General features: G+C 37.0%; 4 protein-coding genes across 6 annotated transcripts; 2 read left to right on the top strand and 2 right to left on the bottom strand.

Moving 5' to 3' along the window:
* Positions 1-4: 4 nt before the first annotated feature.
* LOC139808465 (uncharacterized) lies at positions 5-2,695 on the top strand. 2 transcript variants are annotated; one of them, XM_071770491.1, is made up of 5 exons: positions 5-197; positions 344-543; positions 653-900; positions 1,092-2,113; positions 2,235-2,695. In XM_071770491.1, exons 1-5 carry the CDS (start codon positions 150-152, stop codon positions 2,616-2,618), a joined length of 1,902 nt encoding a protein of 633 aa, XP_071626592.1. In that variant the 5' UTR covers positions 5-149; the 3' UTR covers positions 2,619-2,695. The 2 variants fall into 2 exon arrangements, with proteins under 2 accessions (XP_071626592.1, XP_071626590.1); XM_071770489.1 differs by having other exon boundaries at positions 6-197; positions 653-930.
* A 2-nt stretch (positions 2,696-2,697) lies between these two features.
* LOC139808468 (GPN-loop GTPase 3) lies at positions 2,698-4,784 on the bottom strand. Its single transcript, XM_071770498.1, has 3 exons — positions 4,441-4,784; positions 3,694-3,890; positions 2,698-3,405 (listed from the first exon to the last, which is right to left on the bottom strand). Exons 1-3 carry the CDS (start codon positions 4,483-4,485, stop codon positions 2,832-2,834), a joined length of 816 nt encoding a protein of 271 aa, XP_071626599.1. The 5' UTR covers positions 4,486-4,784; the 3' UTR covers positions 2,698-2,831.
* Positions 4,785-5,367: 583 nt separating this feature from the next.
* Positions 5,368-7,496, bottom strand: LOC139808346 (uncharacterized). Of its 2 annotated transcripts, none has more exons than XM_071770222.1 (5): positions 7,346-7,496; positions 6,704-6,912; positions 6,519-6,622; positions 6,115-6,437; positions 5,368-6,047 (listed from the first exon to the last, which is right to left on the bottom strand). In XM_071770222.1, exons 2-5 carry the CDS (start codon positions 6,887-6,889, stop codon positions 5,614-5,616), a joined length of 1,047 nt encoding a protein of 348 aa, XP_071626323.1. In that variant the 5' UTR covers positions 6,890-6,912; positions 7,346-7,496; the 3' UTR covers positions 5,368-5,613. The 2 variants fall into 2 exon arrangements, with proteins under 2 accessions (XP_071626323.1, XP_071626324.1); XM_071770223.1 differs by having other exon boundaries at positions 6,704-6,931; positions 7,346-7,490.
* Positions 7,497-7,657: 161 nt separating this feature from the next.
* LOC139808347 (uncharacterized) lies at positions 7,658-12,169 on the top strand. The gene is made up of 3 exons (XM_071770225.1): positions 7,658-8,904; positions 9,072-9,251; positions 9,357-12,169. Exons 2-3 carry the CDS (start codon positions 9,186-9,188, stop codon positions 9,663-9,665), a joined length of 375 nt encoding a protein of 124 aa, XP_071626326.1. The 5' UTR covers positions 7,658-8,904; positions 9,072-9,185; the 3' UTR covers positions 9,666-12,169.
* The last annotated feature ends 5,239 nt before the right edge of the window (positions 12,170-17,408 follow it).

Genomic DNA, 17,408 nt, shown 5'->3' with positions numbered 1-17,408 from the left:
GCCACATTAGTGCGCGAGAGACGGTGAGGAATGGTGCATGGTGGTGGAGAGTGGACGGAGCGGACACTGATCGACTGGAGGCAGAGACCCGCAGAGAACACGAAGGGATAATTTTGATTATTTTCAACGTTCGTCGCTGCGTTTCCCAAATGAGTACCGTCGAGTATGGTTTTCCGATGATAGGCGGATTGATGCCGGTAAGCGGAACAAGCGGATCTATCATTAACACCCCGAATTTCCGTGTGTGAAAAATCGTCCTGGGTTTTTACTCTACGGTCTGATTAATTCGTCCTCACGCGAAAGACCATCGCCTCTTACTCGAATCATCTTTTTTTTTTATCAGCAAATACAGGCTCTCATAGCGCCACCGATATCCGACGACTCCAAGACGGCGAAAGCGAAGAAGGAGAAGGAGGAGAAGAAGCATCCGTACTTTAAGAGGCGAGGTCGCGGCCACAATCGCGACTTTTGCGACGCTTGTAAAGATGGTGGAGAGCTTATATGCTGCGACAAATGTCCGGCCTCCTATCACTTACAGTGCCAGTAAGTGTGATTGGAACAATCGCTACCTGCTTTGGAAATCCTTGCTACGAGATATTGAATGTTTCGCCGTCCGCAAAAGAAGCATAGTTCTAAAGTTTTTACTTTATAGCTATCCTGCGGTGGATCCGACAGACATTCCTAATGGAGAATGGTTGTGCTATGCCTGTCGTTGCGCCTCCAAGAGGGAAGTACTCTTGGATGAGAAGGGGAACGAAAAGAAACAGAGATCCGCTCTGGAAGTATTAACATTGGCGGCTTCTCTGGTAAATCCAAGGGAGTTTGAATTGCCCAAGGAGTTACAGTTGCCTATAATGTTTCCTGGAAGCAATAAATTGGATTACGTATCTGGCAGAAGAGGTAAACCACCATGCTCATCGTATAACAATGGTAGGCAAGATGAGATTGTGTGTTACTCTTTCTTTTCTTTTTTCTTTGTCCTTTTTCTTGTAGGAATAAAATTAAATTTTGTAAATATCAGTCACACTGCTGTAACTGCTTCGAATCGATTAAGACTTTTGTATTAAACGTAATATTGTTTTCTTTTCCAGTTGGGAAAAGTCACTGCTTGGATAGCAACTTAATGGTTCCATTGCCTGCTCGTTTATGCTACGAATGTGGACGTAGTTGCAGAAAGGCGCCGTTAATCGCGTGTGACTATTGTCCATTATATTTTCACCAGGACTGCTTGGACCCACCGCTGACTGCTTTTCCAATCGGCCGATGGATGTGTCCCAATCATCCGAATCACTTCATAGATCAGAATCTGTTGACCTCTTGCAGAGTGACAGAACGCATAAAGCTCTGGGACAAGTACGCGAATCAACGAATAGATCAGCACGCGGTCAAACTAGACTTCTTACGTAAAGCGCGCGCTGCCAATCCACTATTTCGGACGAAGGTGAGATTGGAGGGTCGTCCGAGAATAAAAGTTCCTTGCAGCGTCAAGTTCCATTATGAGAACCCGCCGCACATAGATCCGGTACATTCTTATCAAGATGGTCTTATATGGCCTATAAGAGATACTACAGATGAAGAAGTGCAACAGACAGACGTTGAGAAAGCGGATAGCAAAGATAATTGTGTAGAAAATAAGAAAACTGAAGAAACCGATGAAGTAAGAACAAAAAGAGTGAAGTGCGATAATACTATGGATGAGGGAAGTGATCGGCAGAAAGAGTCAGAAGTGAGTGAACACACGAGTAAAGTGGAGAGCGAGACTGCGACGGATAGTTCTAAGGAATGTAATAATCGCGAATTTTATGCGAGCAACCATGATTATAATAACATTAAAGAAGGTGTCCAATTGTTAGAGAGGCCAGTATTGGAGGCATTAGCGCAACAGAGACTAGAGCAAATATTAAATCCGGACGGGGAGAGTTATGAAACAATAAATTGTCATAGAAGAGCAAGAGCCGCATTACTTTCTTTAAGCCCTAAGCCTAATCCACCAGCATTCATGACACGTAGAACCTTTGTTATCGGCAACGGCCCGAATTGCGACCTAGTTTTGTCCAAATACGGTAGCTGCGGTTTCACATCCTCCAAACACGCAGTAATATTTTTCGACGAGGTAAGTAAATACCATACGCACACACTTTTCCTTTAACAGAGAATTCAAAAGAGATTAAAGGAAGACGACGTGGCGTAAAGGATCTTTCTTCTTTCCTCATCGTCGTCTATCTTTGTTATAGGTGACCAAGCGTTACGAATTACTCAATTACAGCGAATACGGAACGGTGGTGGACCAGGTGCTGTATTCTTGTGATTGCACTCGTGTTTTAGAGGAACAAATGAAAGAGGAAAAGACTGACAAAGCGATATACATCACTAAGGAAGAAGAGACTTCTGATATGATAAAAACTATTCTGCATAAGGAAGAAGCAGCTTGCTTGGAAGAATATGCGCACACGGATGACAAAATCTTATGCAAATGTAATATAAAACGTGATATGAGAATTAATGAGCATCTGGAGGAAGGATGGGAAGGAAGTGCAATCATTGCACACGGCTCGATCATCGCCTTCGGATGTCTCATGTTCGTATTTAGCACATCGAATACGTATGTAGATAGATAAAATATTCAGTAATATATAAAATATTTCACATTGTACAAAGAAAATTTTATAAAGCAATATAAAATGAATTAACAGAGCGTTTCCTGTGCTTGCAGTATTATCTTTTTTATTTCCTCTTTTAGTAATTATTGTAGAAATATACCATACATATGTGTAAACAATCAGAATGTAAAATAACTTTCCTTTTTCACGATCATGATCAAGATCCATCCTCTAGTCGTCTTCGCACGGTTCTTCAAAGTCTCTCGTTTTTACATCTGCGTCTTCACCATATTGTATCGTATTATCGATCGTTAATTTTATGTCTGCAATACTTTCCTCATCCTTGATGTTTAATGGCAAAAAATGCACCAAGCTATAATCCGCTATAATTCTACCAAGACTCTCTGTGAGACGGCGAAACTTCTCGTTCCATGGATCTCCTTCTGTATCTGCCAATAAACTAGTTGGATCGGGATCGATATAGCTGTCTAATTTTTTTCGCGCGCTCTTCGATAACAGGTCCATTTTGCTAAGAATACTGATATGAGGAATTTCTAAGTTTATCATTACGCTAAGGGCAGCCAGGGTGCCTGAAAGAAACTTCGATGCGTCTATCATGAATTGGACGTCTATCAGAAAGATTCCACATGTACGGAAATTAAGTTTCTGCAGGACAGCTATCAGTTGTCGTATCACAGTCATATGAGTATACAACTCGATTTGTCCAGGACAATCAAATATTATATAATCATCATCTGTGTCACCTAATTTCTCTTCCAGCCAAGTTGCATTTTCAACCAAGTATCTGTAAAAAAAAAAAAACGTGATTTTATCACATAAAGCATAAATTATAAAAATGATGATATGATGACACGTAACTCCATGTGAGAACAATGAACTCGTAATCGATGGGTCTCAGATTCAATTCCTTTATCCCATGTATGCCAGTTTTATAAGAGACTGATGGGAAGATTAAAGCTCGAGAGCAAAAGAATATGAAGTGACAATGGTATAACCCGTTTCGAGAACCCGTATTGCAATAAGATATAAGGATATATAAAAAAAATAGTGCACTCAATAGAAAGTAACTTACTCCATGCAGAATACAAGTCCACCATTGGGTCCAAAGTTAAATTCGTCGTCTTCCATGGCATCATCCAACTGAATTAAGTCTCTTACATCCGCCAGAGGCTCGTAATCAAAATGTTCTGCTGCAGGATCCAAATTTACAACATCTATCGTTTTTCCCGAGTCGACAGCATGTTGTTGCATAATTGAGCAGTAAGTGGACTATTTAAAATTCAGAATCAAAATATTAATAGAGCTGTTTCATTCAGGCAAGTGTTAGTATTCAATTAATGGATTTGTTTTCTATCGTTGAACTGGCGGCACTAGTTCAAGAGCTGTTACACTAAAGTGTGAGAATCTTGTATGTACGTTTCTCACGCTTCAATGTATACATATACTTCGCCAACTAGTGCAGCAAGGGAAAAACAAATCTAATATAAGTTTGACAGACAATTCGAGATGACACATAGCTCTGCAAATGATTAGTAATTGAAAGGTCGGTGATTTGATCCCGACCGTCATCCCTCGTATTCCTCGATTAAAAGGAGGATCCCCCGTTTAAGGGAAGGAGAGTTTTAAGAGGAAAGTTTCTCATTTGAGGGGAGGAGAAAAAGTTCAAGTAAAAGGATAAGGCATTTTTATACATAATACCTATTGAGATTTATGTCAAACAACTGGGATTTCACGGTCTGGTATCAGTTGGAGATAATATTAAGTCTTAACCTAACCTAAACCTTAAAAAACAAAATGACAAACAATTAAAATTTATTACCTTGCCGCTGCCGGCTGGACCCATTACTAACTGAGCATACCTCATTTTGATAAGAAACGCATGTATTTATAAATACACGATTAATAAATAACACCGATTATATTCCTAATTTTTATATTCTGTATATTGTGCCATCAAAAGGAAAATTGCGCAAGACACTTATAATTATTGAAAGAAAGAGTCTCGGAATGTTATCGCATCAGGCAAAAAACACAGTATCACGTAAATAAAACTGAATCAAATCCACAGATATCTATTAATCTATTCTGTGATCAAATCAAAGAAAAGTCTGAAGAGTAAACAATTGTTGAATGTAAACATGCCCACGTAAGTGGAACTGTCGAACCCAGAGAGAGTAGGTGCAGCCGCGGAACGAACCTCTCGTACCAATTAACGTGATTGGCTCTCTCACGAAACCACCTGTCCGGCGCGATAAAAGCAAAAATAAGAAACTTTGGAATATCATTTTTAAAAGTTTGTAATTTTAAAAAATTAATTAAGTTGTGAACAATGTAAAATGTAAATAAGCAAATCGATCGCAACTGTATACTCGTTATACCTGAAAAGCATATGATACATTATTTATTAAAAATGTAATTTTACATAATATATTTTTGCGATAATTTTATCATGATTTTGAAATAATAATTAGAAAGAAAGAAATAATTTGAAATTTTATAAAAATTTATTTTTGTACACTTTTTTTGGAAAATGTATTACTTATTTAAATAAATGTTTAATTGAATGATGAATGAGAAGTTTGATGCGTAAGAATTAGTTAATATCAAATTATTTATTTATGTTTCAGAAGATAACGACGTAGAAAGTGTCGCATCGAGGGAGCTGACAACTCGAGAGGACAACTTGAGAGGAGGAGGCCTGGGAGAGGCATCGGGCGCCAGCTTACCAAGTTTACTGATGTAAATATTATTTATTTTATGTAAGAGTAATTTTTTTTTGTTTATTCTTGAGCCTCTTTATTTCACCATTTGATTTGAAAATAATAGAGAAAGAATGAAAATATAAAAACAAATGCAAGATTAGATTTATCCTAATTAGAATATTCGTTAGAAAATGTTACATCGGAATTTAATAACAAATGTTACATCGTTAATTTTATTGTAATAGAGACATAATGAATCTATAAATTTTTCTATATCGTTTGGGTATTTATCAAGATGCTTCCGTTGTTGTCACTGTTTCGTTTATCATGGTTTCTCGCTCCCTTATCATTTTTTCTAAAGAATATGGCAAATCCACTCCAATTAAGGCAGACATCACGCTTCTCTTTGGTACACCAACATCTTTCCGTTTCTTTCGTGGTTCTCTATTTTTCTTTTTCTTCTTCTTGGGTTCGTAATGACGCTTAATATGTGCTATCAACCATCGCTTCGACGTATATCCCACGGAGCATATATCGCAGTAAAATTTCTTTCCGAGATGACTAGTTCTCACATGCTCGTCCAAATTAGATTTATAGAAGTAAAATCTATGACACGTGTCGTATGGGCACGGAAAAACCAATCTGTCTTCAGAATGTATCTTGCAGTGTAAAATTAGTCTTGCTTTACTACGAAATACTTTGCCGCAAGTGTCGCATTTATGATCTGAAATAAAAATTTGCTCTGCTCGGTTACATTCTTATGATATAATTTATTTTTCTGTAATACATACCTTTATGGTTTGTTCTTCTATGTTCACACAGAAGCGTCCACTTATCAAACACCTCTGAGCATCCAGGTACTGGACAACGCTTCTCATGTGTCTTTTGATGCCGATTAAATCTACTGCGATTCAGATAACTTCTGTTGCACCTATCACACTTGTAGACTATAGGCATGATTGAGTGCTCAGAAGCTTGATGCGTGACAAGCTGATGCTTCTTGTTGAAAGTCGCGTTGCATTCCTTGCAGGAGATCCTCTTCTCGCTGTGGGTCTGCTTATAATGACGTTTGTAACCCTGTAAGCTTCTCATTCCCATTGAACATTCCGTGCATCTAAAATTGAGACAGTAACATATTAATATATTAATGTATTGCCTACAAGTCTGATTGAAATATATGCCAACGTATACGAACGTGTAAACTTTCTTCACAGCATTATGCGTTTCCAAATGCCTTTTTAAATGAGAGGAATTTGTATACGATTTTGTACATTCTGGATGGCTACACTTGTAAGGTTTCTATTAGAAAATGTAGAATCATTAGTCATTAAACATTGAAATATCACATAACAAAATTACTTTCATGCTCATGATTGTTACCTCTCCAGTATGCGATCTTATGTGCCTCTCCAATCTATTAGGTCGTAAAAACACAGCATTGCAGTCAGGATAATCACATTTATACTTCTTCTCCTCCTTCTGCTTCTTGTTTTGGATGTTACTGTCATGTTTGCTCTGGAGATCTGACACACCGTTATTGCTACCCTGTTCTCCTATTTGACCCATCTCGATGTCGTTTCAACCAATACCTTTCCAATTGAGACAGTTCTAAATTAACAACATATATGTGTAATATGTAAAAATGCAAGTCGACTATTAACCCTATAACGGTAAGGTTGGGTCGGATGCGACCCACGGCTTTGTCTATTTTAGTTTTTTGTTTTATTGCAATTATTTAAATTCAATTAATAAACTTTATTGTATTTTTAACTTTATTGAAAAAAGTTTTGTTATTTATTTACTTCTTTTATCTACTTTGTACGTTGATTAAATATGTTCTGAAAGACCACCTTGCCATTAGAGGGTTAAAATTCTTAAAATTTAATCTTCCAACTTGGAAAAGATACTTAATCAAATTACAGTCAATTTATTCTGGTTTTATTATACTTTACACAAAATAAACAGGGTAACTTAAATTACGTATTTCACACGTAGATTAAAATCAAATTAAATTAGACTTACATCAGAGAATCACATGGGGGAATGTCCTTCCACTAATCTCAGCGAAACTCGATCTACGTAACATATAAATAGTATTCAATTCAACCCTGCAATTTACGTTATTTAGTACAAAAACTCTTATCCCCCGACTTTATAAAATCGCCGCAGTTGCGAGGTTAGGAAACCCCATTGCAACACCACGCTGACCACGTGGCATTCCGCGCTGTCTGCGCATGCACGATACGATAGAAAGACAAGGCGCGGCGCAACGCAATTATTTCAAAATGGTCTCTTCTTTCTTTCTTTCTTCTTTCACTTCGGCTTTTTCGGAACTTATTATGCTCGTGGATGCGCGAGTTCTCGGACCATCTCGGACGACGCTAACGTGATATATTTTCTTCAGTATGATATTCATCCCTGTATGTACCACGTACATTCGATACTGAGTAATTTTTCGCTTTGTATCGAATTAGCACAAGTCCATATATCAATAACAAATGGTTAGGTTAGGTTATGGTCGCGACTCTCCTTTAGCGGAATAAATTATTCTTGGATTTCACGTATTTCCTCTTTCTCTCTCCAACGTCTAATTATATAAGTCTCTTTTATTTGAAATATAACAGTATTTAAGTATAACGCAGTGCAGCCACGAAAGAGAATATCTAAAATGACATTTTTATTAAAAAAGTTGAAATTGGCAATCATAATAACTAGGTGTGATTATAATAAACGTTAATGAACAGAATACAAATAATTATACCACACAATCTGATTAAAAAACAGAAACAGAAAAAATATAAAATGATTGAAATTTCTAATATAGACAATTAAAAATTAGAGATCCTCTTGTGCTAATTATAGATTATAATAAATTGCTAGATTATAATAAACCAACATTGAAGAAAGAAAAAAATATTATGGTGATCGTATATGTTAATGATGAAATGTCTGCCTTCTTTTTAGACAACTTTTTCGATTTTTCGTCTTTTCTTCAATGTCTCGAATTTCTTTTCAATGTCTAATTGTAAATCTATTCTTTCTTAAGCAGAAAAAGTATGATACGGTGCATTACGAAGGATAAATCTAATGATACTGAAAAGAGATCACAACACAGAGATGAACACCTATGGACTTTGATTTTAATTAACTTAATTGACTGTTAATTTCTCACAAAATTATTCAAAATTCAAAATTTCTCACAATATTTTTTGTCAATATTTTTATGTAGCTTAACACATGTCGAGTTACATTACACAATTCTAGCGCAAAAAATTAATCGCCGATTAATAAGTTAATCAATGCCTGATTGCAGTCGTTCAAGGTGTGCCTCGGAGGAGCACCTCGCTTCTATTCGATCGAGAGATGAAGGAGTTTGATCTCTCGATACGATGCATGTGCATTCGTGTTTATACTAATTGGAATGCTACGTGCGCCTGTTGGAATTCAGGTCGTCGAAGATCACGACTGCAATTGGGCCGAGCGCGTATCTTATGCTCCATCGACGTTTTGTAAAAGTATCCCTCTTCCTGAGTATACATCAGTTATGACTCAATCGGATCGATGGCGAAGTCTCTTCCAAAGTACGTTATCTTTTAATGCATTAGCTAAAGTAAAATTTGGGAGAACGCGTTAAATTTTTGTTTTTTTTTCCTTAATGTTGCAATTTTTAACAGAGCAGTTGTGTACTCCTAGAAAGAGAAAAGGGAAAAGAGAGACTAATAATTATCCTTCTTATTTTATCCCACAGAACGTAATCCCTGAAACGTCAACTATTAAAAGATAAGACATTCTATACATCTGTCTGGCGAATGGAATTTAAGCAGAATGACGTGGCGTGTAATGAATGAATGAAATTTAGAATATGGATTTTGTCATCGCTATGTCGGCGAAGAATTTAAGTCGACAAGAGGTCGACCGTCCGAGAAAGGTACTTATACTTTTTATTGATCGGAGCATCCATCATTGATATTAAAAAGCATGACATAGACACCAAGATATAATATATATATTTAATAATGTTACATACTGCCAGGACAGGAGTCGATCAACCGAGATCTTTGGAACCGCGGATGCGAACGATTCTTATAAAAGCGTAGTCGACCTTAGCGAGGATGAGCAGGAGAAAAGAAGTACATCATGGCCGGACACACCGCCGCCCTTGCCGCCGAGGCTCAGACACCTGCCGCCGGTGCATATGAATCTCGAGGACAGGCATAAAGTGGCGGGTAGGTCTTTACCACCGCCACCGCCCTATCGACCTCCACCGCAACCTCGCGCCCCTATCACCACGAGGCATCTAGGATTCGGCAGATCCGTCGTTGACGATGAGAGCTACGTCTGAGAACGAATGGCGGATTTATACTGGCTCTTAATCATCGAATATGCCCCCCCTCTTTCCCTCCATCCCATTACCCCGGTGTGTATAATGTCCAAGTCGTGGATTTGTCACGACAATTGAATCTAGTCGAAACTGAAATGTGCATATCGGGATAGAGAGATGGTCACGTTTAATTGCGCCGTTGCGATTTTTTATTAAGAGTGACGAGTACTTATCGTCCTTCTTTGATCAAATTTAGAGATAGCGAGATAAGTAAGACGAAGTGAGACGGCGAATTATAAAATTCGCCGTCTAGCTATTTGTGACCGCCGACAATAGATCTTGGCCCGTGTTCTTGTCGTATTTTCGGCACTAAATGTTCACATTTAATATCTATCTTTTGACTTGAATTTTTTGCATAAGCAGACGAAACTCTGATTCAAATGGTTGTATTCAGGGCTAAATACTAATGCTAAATTGAGGACCGGGCCTGCGACTGTCATTCAGTGATTCAGGGTGCTTCCACGAGCGTTAATTTATACTATCTTAATAGGCTTAATGTTCGTATTTAAGTAGCTAACTAAGCATAGACTAAATAAACGGACAATACTAGCCCCAAGACGATACTATGAGTAACTCTTTTCTTACGTAAATTACGTTTGTAAAAATATTAATGAGAGATGAATTCTCTATGAGTATCGAAGAAGTGCTGTGGAAATACAGATGCTGCTTAGCAGCACGATAAAAGGCACAATAATGCGATCGACGAATATACAACGTTTTAATAGCGTCAATTTTTTATCTTTCCCTAAATTATTTTTAGACGAATGCATTCTTCAAATCAAGTGCACTTTTCTATCGATGCAATGGCGCGTTTGTATATTTTAAGTTTGTGAGAAGCCAAGATCAATTGCGGGGATAATCACAATAATAAAGTAGTATCGTAGAAGAGAACTTGTTATAAATTTCCCCCTAAAAAACATTGTAAACTTCTTATTTCGTTTTGCGCAGTCGTGACTGGTACCAATTCGAAACTGATTTTAAGTTAAGAAAGAACACTCTTCTTGACATTATGTTTTTTTTAATGGCTCTGTTAACAACGCGTTAATAGTTGTGTTTTAATCAAATTTGATTGACAGAATTAGTATCTCTTCAATATTTTCTTTTTCGGGCGTATTTACCAGATATTTTTTTCACGCTTGCATCGAACGGGAACGAATCTTACCTGTAACCAGCAATGATAAATTCGTTTCTTTGACAATCGTAACATGATTTACAAACATAAGATACTGTGTGCGTGGATACAATCGCGATTATCTTCTTAACGGCTATATAGAATACAAGAAGCATTGCCATGGAGTGTTATATACTATACGACCAGGCTTTTGCCGTTCTTTGTATATATTAATCTGTGAACTGTCATCTTTTATATCGTTGAACTTATGATACGAAGTGTAACACTCATAAGATATGCATACTTATCTAAATTATATATGTTATGCTATAAAAGCAAATATATATATTTCGTATTTTATGCACCAATGGATTTTCTTTGATACAACCTGTCCGTTTCATTCCCAAGTTATGCATGATTCTATATAAATTAATTAATTATGCTACAAAAATATTTACATTAGTCTCTCTGATATTAGATATTTCTCAGAATTGATAAAGTATTAACAGAATTTAGTATGAGCTCTAAATATTGAATCTGCTTCGTGATTTTTGACTATAAAATAACATTTACAAATATAAAAATAGAAGACAATAAAAATTAATAAAAGAATTAATTCGGATGATAAAGTAGGCGAAACTCAGGTTTCGCACCGTGAAATCTCGGAAACTTACTCCTGATATATCAGGAAAGTATGAGCGAGGAGGTTGTCCGGATTGCAGTAGGTATTCCGCGGGTGTTTTGAAATGCGAAATGCGCTGAACAACACTGGGTCATATCTCGAGAAATAAATTCATTTTAACATTGTTATGTAATGTATCCGTTAATGCAAATCATGCTCTCTCAAACGAGATTTGACAATAAAGAGTTTTAAAATGCTGTTACATACGTTTTACATTTCAGTATGCGAAACTTTCTGCCGCATTTTGCGTTTGCATAAATTATTCAAAAGAACATAATTAATAATTAAAAAATAGCAAGAATTTAATTATGCATCAGTAGAGACGTTAGAAGACAATAAAAGTTAATAGAAGAATTAATTCGGATGATAAAGTAAGCGAAAGTCAGATTTCGCACCGCGAAATCTCGGAAATTTACTCCTGATATATCAGGAAAGCATGAAAGCGAGGAGGTTGTCCGGATTGCAGTAGGTATTCCGCGGGTGTTTTGAAATGCGAAATGCGCTGAACAACACTGGGTCATATCTCGAGAAATATATTCATCTTAACATTGTTATGTAACCGTTGATGCAAATCATGCTCTCTCAAACGAGATTTGACAGTAAAGAGTTTTAAAATGCTGTTACATATACGTTTTACATTTCAGTATGCGAAACTTTCTGCCGCATTTTGCATTCGCATAAATTATTCAAAAGAACATAATTAATAACTATAACATAATAATTAATAACTATAATACTTAGATTAATAGAATTCCATAATCTAAAATAATAATTAAAAAATAGCAAAAATTTAATTATGCATCAGTGGAGACGTTAAAAGACAATAATAGTTAATAAAAAAATTAATTTGGATGATAAAGTATAGGCGAAACTCAGGTTTTGCACCGCAAAATCTCGGAAATTTACTCCTGATATATCAGGAAAGCATGAGAGCGAGGAGGTTGTCCGGATTGCAGTAGGTATTCCGCGGGTGTTTTGAAATGCGAAATGCGCTGAACGACACTGGGTCATATCTCGATAAATATATTCATTTTAACATTGTTATGTATGTTTTAATGCGAGGCATGCTCTCTCGAATGTGATTAGACGATAAATAATTATAAAATGCTGTTGCATAATGCTAGCCAAAGAGAAAAAGGTAGCTGCGAATAGTCACGGGCGGCGTTGAACGATAAATTCGGAGATCCAAAATACGATACGTGAGACCAACTAAATCTTGAGAAATACGTTAATTTTAACATTGTTATGTGTCCTTTAAGGCGAGGCATGCTCTCTCGAATGTAATTAGACGCTAAAGAGTTTCAAAATGTTGCTGCATAATGTTAGATAACAAGAAAAAGGTATAAGCCGCGAATGCCGACGGGCGGCGTTGGGTGACAAATTCGGAGCTCCGAAATGCCACACGCGACATCAAATAAATCTCGAGAAATACGTTTATTTTTATATTATTATGTATTCTTTAATACGAGGCATGCTCTCTCGAATGTGATTAGACGATAAATAATTATAAAATGCTGTTGCATAATGCTAGCCAGCGAGAAAGAGGTAGAGGCGAATGCCGACGGGCGGCGTTGGACGACAAATTCGGTACTCCGAAATATCACACGCGACACCAAATAAATCTCGAGAAATACGTTTATTCTAACATTATTCTGTGTCCTTTAATGCGAATTAGGCTTTCTCGAATAAGATTAAACGATAAAGAGTTATAGAAAGCTGTTGCATAATACTAGCCAATGAGAGAGAGATAGCTGCGAATGCCGACGGGCGGCGCGGCGTTGTACGACAAAGTCGGAGTTCTGAAATACGATAACTAAATGAATCGCGAGAAATACGTTTATTTTAATATTGTTATGTATTTTCTTTAATGTGAGGCATGCTCTCTTGAATGTGATTAGGCGATAAATAATTATAAAATGCTGTTGCATAATACTAGCTTAGCTAAAGAGAAAAAGGTAGCTGCGAATGCCGACGGGCGGCGTTGGACGATATAAATTCGGAGATCCGAAATACGATACGTGAGACCAACTAAATCTTGAGAAATACGTTTATTTTAACATTGTTATGTGTCCTTTAATGCGAGGCATGCTCTCTCGAATGTGATTAGACGATAAATAATTATAAAATGTTGTTTACATATTAGTTAATGAGAAAAAATAGAAGCTGGCGTATGCCTTTGCTCGACGGAACGTAAGCTCTGAAATGCGACAAACGATTGCAGGACATATTTCTATAGAAATACATTTATTTTAACGTTGTTATGTGTTCTTTAATGCAAATTAAGGTGTCTCGAACAAGATTCAACGATAAAGAGTTATAGAATACTGAACATAATTCGCGTTGAAGATATAAACGTTTAATGAAAATGATGAATGCGGCGAGGCGCGCGATTCTTATTTGGCGAGCTCTCGCTTTATTGCTTTAATAAACTAAAGTACATACGTGCGAGTAATACACGTGAGTAATACCAAGAGGGCAAAGTATAAAGTACAAAGTCTTTCTTTAATCATCTTCCTATCATTTACGGTTGCTGAGATATAAGCGTTTTAAGAAAGTCAGAAATAATTTGGCGCCCGATCTTTACGGCACGCGCGCGCTTTATCATGTTAAATAAACGGAAGGACGTAATTGTTATTAGTAACAAAATTGAGATATTCCAGTAGCGCAGAGTATAAACTAAACAGTCCTTTTTGAATCATCTCTATATCTTCGGTGGTTGCTCAGATATTTTGCGATAAACGATAGGGAGAACTTTTTTTCTCGCGCCAAGCCAGCAACACATGGCCTTGACCCTACTTGAGCGGCGGGCGGTTGTCATGACGTCACGAGCAGCTGTACATTATTGATCCACTTTTTGGCCTTGACCTAGATCACCGAGTCCGGGAATGCCGGCGCGCGGCATCAACGTCTATTTTGATGTTTTTGCTGATTTTTAAAGGTTTATTTTAAATAGCGAATGCGCCTGCTTCCAAAGCAGCGTCGTTTACGCTGTCACAGCTTCCTCCTTAATGTGAGATGTATTATTGATGATATTGCAATCACATAGATGTCATACATCCATGCATTAGCGCTAATTACAAAATAAATAATTGTCGATAATAAAAGTGAGCAGTTCTGATAGAGTAGAGCACGATCTAAAAAGTGCTTTTTGAATCATCTTTCTATCGTTTGCGGTTGCCGAGATATAAACGTTTAATGACAATGATGAATGGCGAGGCGCACGATTCTTTTGGCCAGCTCGCGCTTTATTGCTTTAATAAACGAAAGTATATAATTGCGAGTAATACATTGTGAGTAATACCAATAGGGCAAAGTATAAAGTATAAAGTCTTTCTTTAATCATCTTTCTATCATTTACGGTTGCCGAGATATAAAAGCGTTTTATGAAAGTCAGAAATCATTATATATAGAGAAGCTCTGAAATGCGACGAATGACATCGGTTAAATCGCGAGAGATATATCTTTATTCTAACATTCTTATGTGTTCTATAACACAAATTATGCTCTCTTGAATAAAATTACACGATAAAGAGTTTATTGTATTTCGGAGTTTTCTACCTTTCCGACATTCGCACATATATATCTCTCTCTCTCTCTCGTTAGCAATAGCATTATATGCAACAGGTTTCTATAACTCTTTATCGTTTAATCTTATTCGAGAGAGCCTAATTCGCGTTAAAGGACACATAACAATGTTAGAATAAACGTATTTCTCGAGATTTATTTGGTGTCGCGTGTGGTATTTCGGAATACCGAATTTGTCGTCCAACGCCGCCCGTCGGCATTCGCCTCTATACCTCTTTCTCGCTGGCTAGCATTATGCAACAGCATTTTATAATTATTTATCGTCTAATCACATTCGAGAGAGCATGCCTCGTATTAAAGAATACATAATAATATAAAAATAAACGTATTTCTCGAGATTTATTTGATGTCGCGTGTGGCATTTCGGAGCTCCGAATTTGTCACCCAACGCCGCCCGTCGGCATTCGCGGCTACCTTTTTCTTGTTATCTAACATTATGCAGCAACATTTTGAAACTCTTTAGCGTCTAATCACATTCGAGAGAGCATGCCTCGTATTAAAGAATACTAATATATAAAAAAACGTATTTCTCGAGATTTATTGATGTCGTGTGTGGCATTTCGGAGCTCCGAATTTGTCACCCAACGCCGCCCGTCGGCATTCGCGGCTACCTTTTCTTGTTATCTAACATTATGCAGCAACATTTTTGAAACTCTTTAGCATCTAATTACATCTGAGAGAGCAAGTCTCGCATTAAAGCATACATAAACAATGTTAAAATAAATATATTTCTCGAGATATGACCCAATGTCGTTCAGCGCATTTCGGAGCTTCTATACAATTTTTCCGCCGAGCCGGCCGAGCACGAGCACTGCATTAATTCATATAATAGTTTCAGTTATTCATACATATAGTACATATATAAAAAAGTAATTAATAAAAACGTTATTAATTTAACAAACAATAGATATTAATATTAAATTATTATTAAGTAATAACGAGAAATATATCGTGCATTCGTTTGGCGCTTGAAAGATCATAAAAATTATGAAAAGAATTTTAGGTTATGAGGAAAGCGAGAATCTCGCTCTCGAGGAATCGCTCCTGTTACGCGGGAAGCATGTTGAGCAAGGAGGTTTTAGTAAATATTCGAGCAGCGGCACGCCTACCCCCACTATTACCCATCGCCATTGATGAACGGCGCGCCGGGCGCGCGACGAGGATGGCTAGCCTACGGCCAATCAGAGCGCTGGCAGGTGTGCATAGAAGGGGCAGTAGGCTCCCGCGCTTTGACCAATAGCAGCGTGATTACGAGGAGGCAATGTGGGGTGGCAAGACCCGCGCTCGGAATACCTCCGTCAACCTCCTTGCCTAACATGCTAGCCTGATATATCAGGAGTAAATTTCCCAGATTTCGCGGTGCGAAACCTGAGTTTCGCTTATCTTATCATCCAAATTAATTCTTCTATTAACTTTTATCATCTTCTTTAGCATCTCTACGGATGCATAATTATAAATTCTCGCTGTTTTTTTAATTATAATTTAAGATTGTAATATTGTATTAATCTAATGACCAATATGTTTAAGGGTTCTTTAATGCGAGACATGCTTTCTCGAATAACATTAGGTGATAAAAAGTTTTAAAGTGCTGTTACAAAATGGCGAATGACGAAAAGGATGGAAATCAGAAAGGCGACGGGCAACAATCAACGATTCTTGAGAAATATCTTTGTCTTAATGATTCGATTCTCCTCGCCTTTTTACAATACATTCTAAAACTTTTATCGTTTAATTCTTTTCAAGAAAGTTATATGTCTTATATATCAAAGAACATATCAACGTTAGTATATTTCTCGATATTCGTCCGGTGTCGCGTATCGTATTTCGGAGCTCCAACTTTGTCGTCCAACGCCGCTCGTCGGCATTCGCGGCTACCTTTTTCTTGTTGTCTAACATTATGCAGCAACATTTTGAAACTCTTTAGCGTCTAATTACATCTGAGAGAGCAAGTCTCGCATTAAAACATACATAACAATGTTAAGATGAATATATTTCTCGAGATATGACCCAGTGTTGTTCAGCGCATTTCGCATTTCAAAACACCCGCGGAATACCTACTGCAATCCGGACAACCTCCTCGCTTTCATGCTTTCCTGATATATCAGGAGTAAATTTCCGAGATTTCGCGGTGCGAAATCTGACTTTCGCTTACTTTATCATCCGAATTAATTCTTCTATTAACTTTTATTGTCTTCTAACGTCTCTACTGATGCATAATTAAATTCTTGCTGTTTTTTAATTATTATTTTAGATTATAGTATTCTATTAATCTAATTATTAATATAGTTATTAATTATGTTCTTTTGAATAATTTATGCAAACGCAA

Source organism: Temnothorax longispinosus, chromosome 2 (assembly GCF_030848805.1).
Source record: "Temnothorax longispinosus isolate EJ_2023e chromosome 2, Tlon_JGU_v1, whole genome shotgun sequence".
Classification (NCBI taxonomy): domain Eukaryota; kingdom Metazoa; phylum Arthropoda; class Insecta; order Hymenoptera; family Formicidae; genus Temnothorax; species Temnothorax longispinosus.
Note: the sequence above shows the minus strand (reverse complement) of the source record. Positions and strands in the feature narration are given on the sequence as shown.

Coding starts and splice junctions, on each gene's coding strand:
- LOC139808465 (XM_071770489.1), top strand. CDS start 150: ATGAGTACCGTCGAGTATGGTTTTCCGATGATAGGCGGATTGATGCCG. Junction 544..652: donor TCCTATCACTTACAGTGCCA/GTAAGTGTGATT, acceptor TTTACTTTATAG/CTATCCTGCGGTGGATCCGA. Junction 931..1,091: donor ATGCTCATCGTATAACAATG/GTAGGCAAGATG, acceptor TTTCTTTTCCAG/TTGGGAAAAGTCACTGCTTG.
- LOC139808468 (XM_071770498.1), bottom strand. CDS start 4,485: ATGAGGTATGCTCAGTTAGTAATGGGTCCAGCCGGCAGCGGCAAG. Junction 3,891..4,440: donor GTCCAGCCGGCAGCGGCAAG/GTAATAAATTTT, acceptor AATTTTAAATAG/TCCACTTACTGCTCAATTAT. Junction 3,406..3,693: donor GGACTTGTATTCTGCATGGA/GTAAGTTACTTT, acceptor TTTTTTTTACAG/ATACTTGGTTGAAAATGCAA.
- LOC139808346 (XM_071770222.1), bottom strand. CDS start 6,889: ATGGGTCAAATAGGAGAACAGGGTAGCAATAACGGTGTGTCAGATCTC. Junction 6,438..6,518: donor GCTGTGAAGAAAGTTTACAC/GTTCGTATACGT, acceptor TCTCAATTTTAG/ATGCACGGAATGTTCAATGG. Junction 6,048..6,114: donor TAGAAGAACAAACCATAAAG/GTATGTATTACA, acceptor TTTTTATTTCAG/ATCATAAATGCGACACTTGC.
- LOC139808347 (XM_071770225.1), top strand. CDS start 9,186: ATGGATTTTGTCATCGCTATGTCGGCGAAGAATTTAAGTCGACAAGAG. Junction 9,252..9,356: donor AGGTCGACCGTCCGAGAAAG/GTACTTATACTT, acceptor ACATACTGCCAG/GACAGGAGTCGATCAACCGA.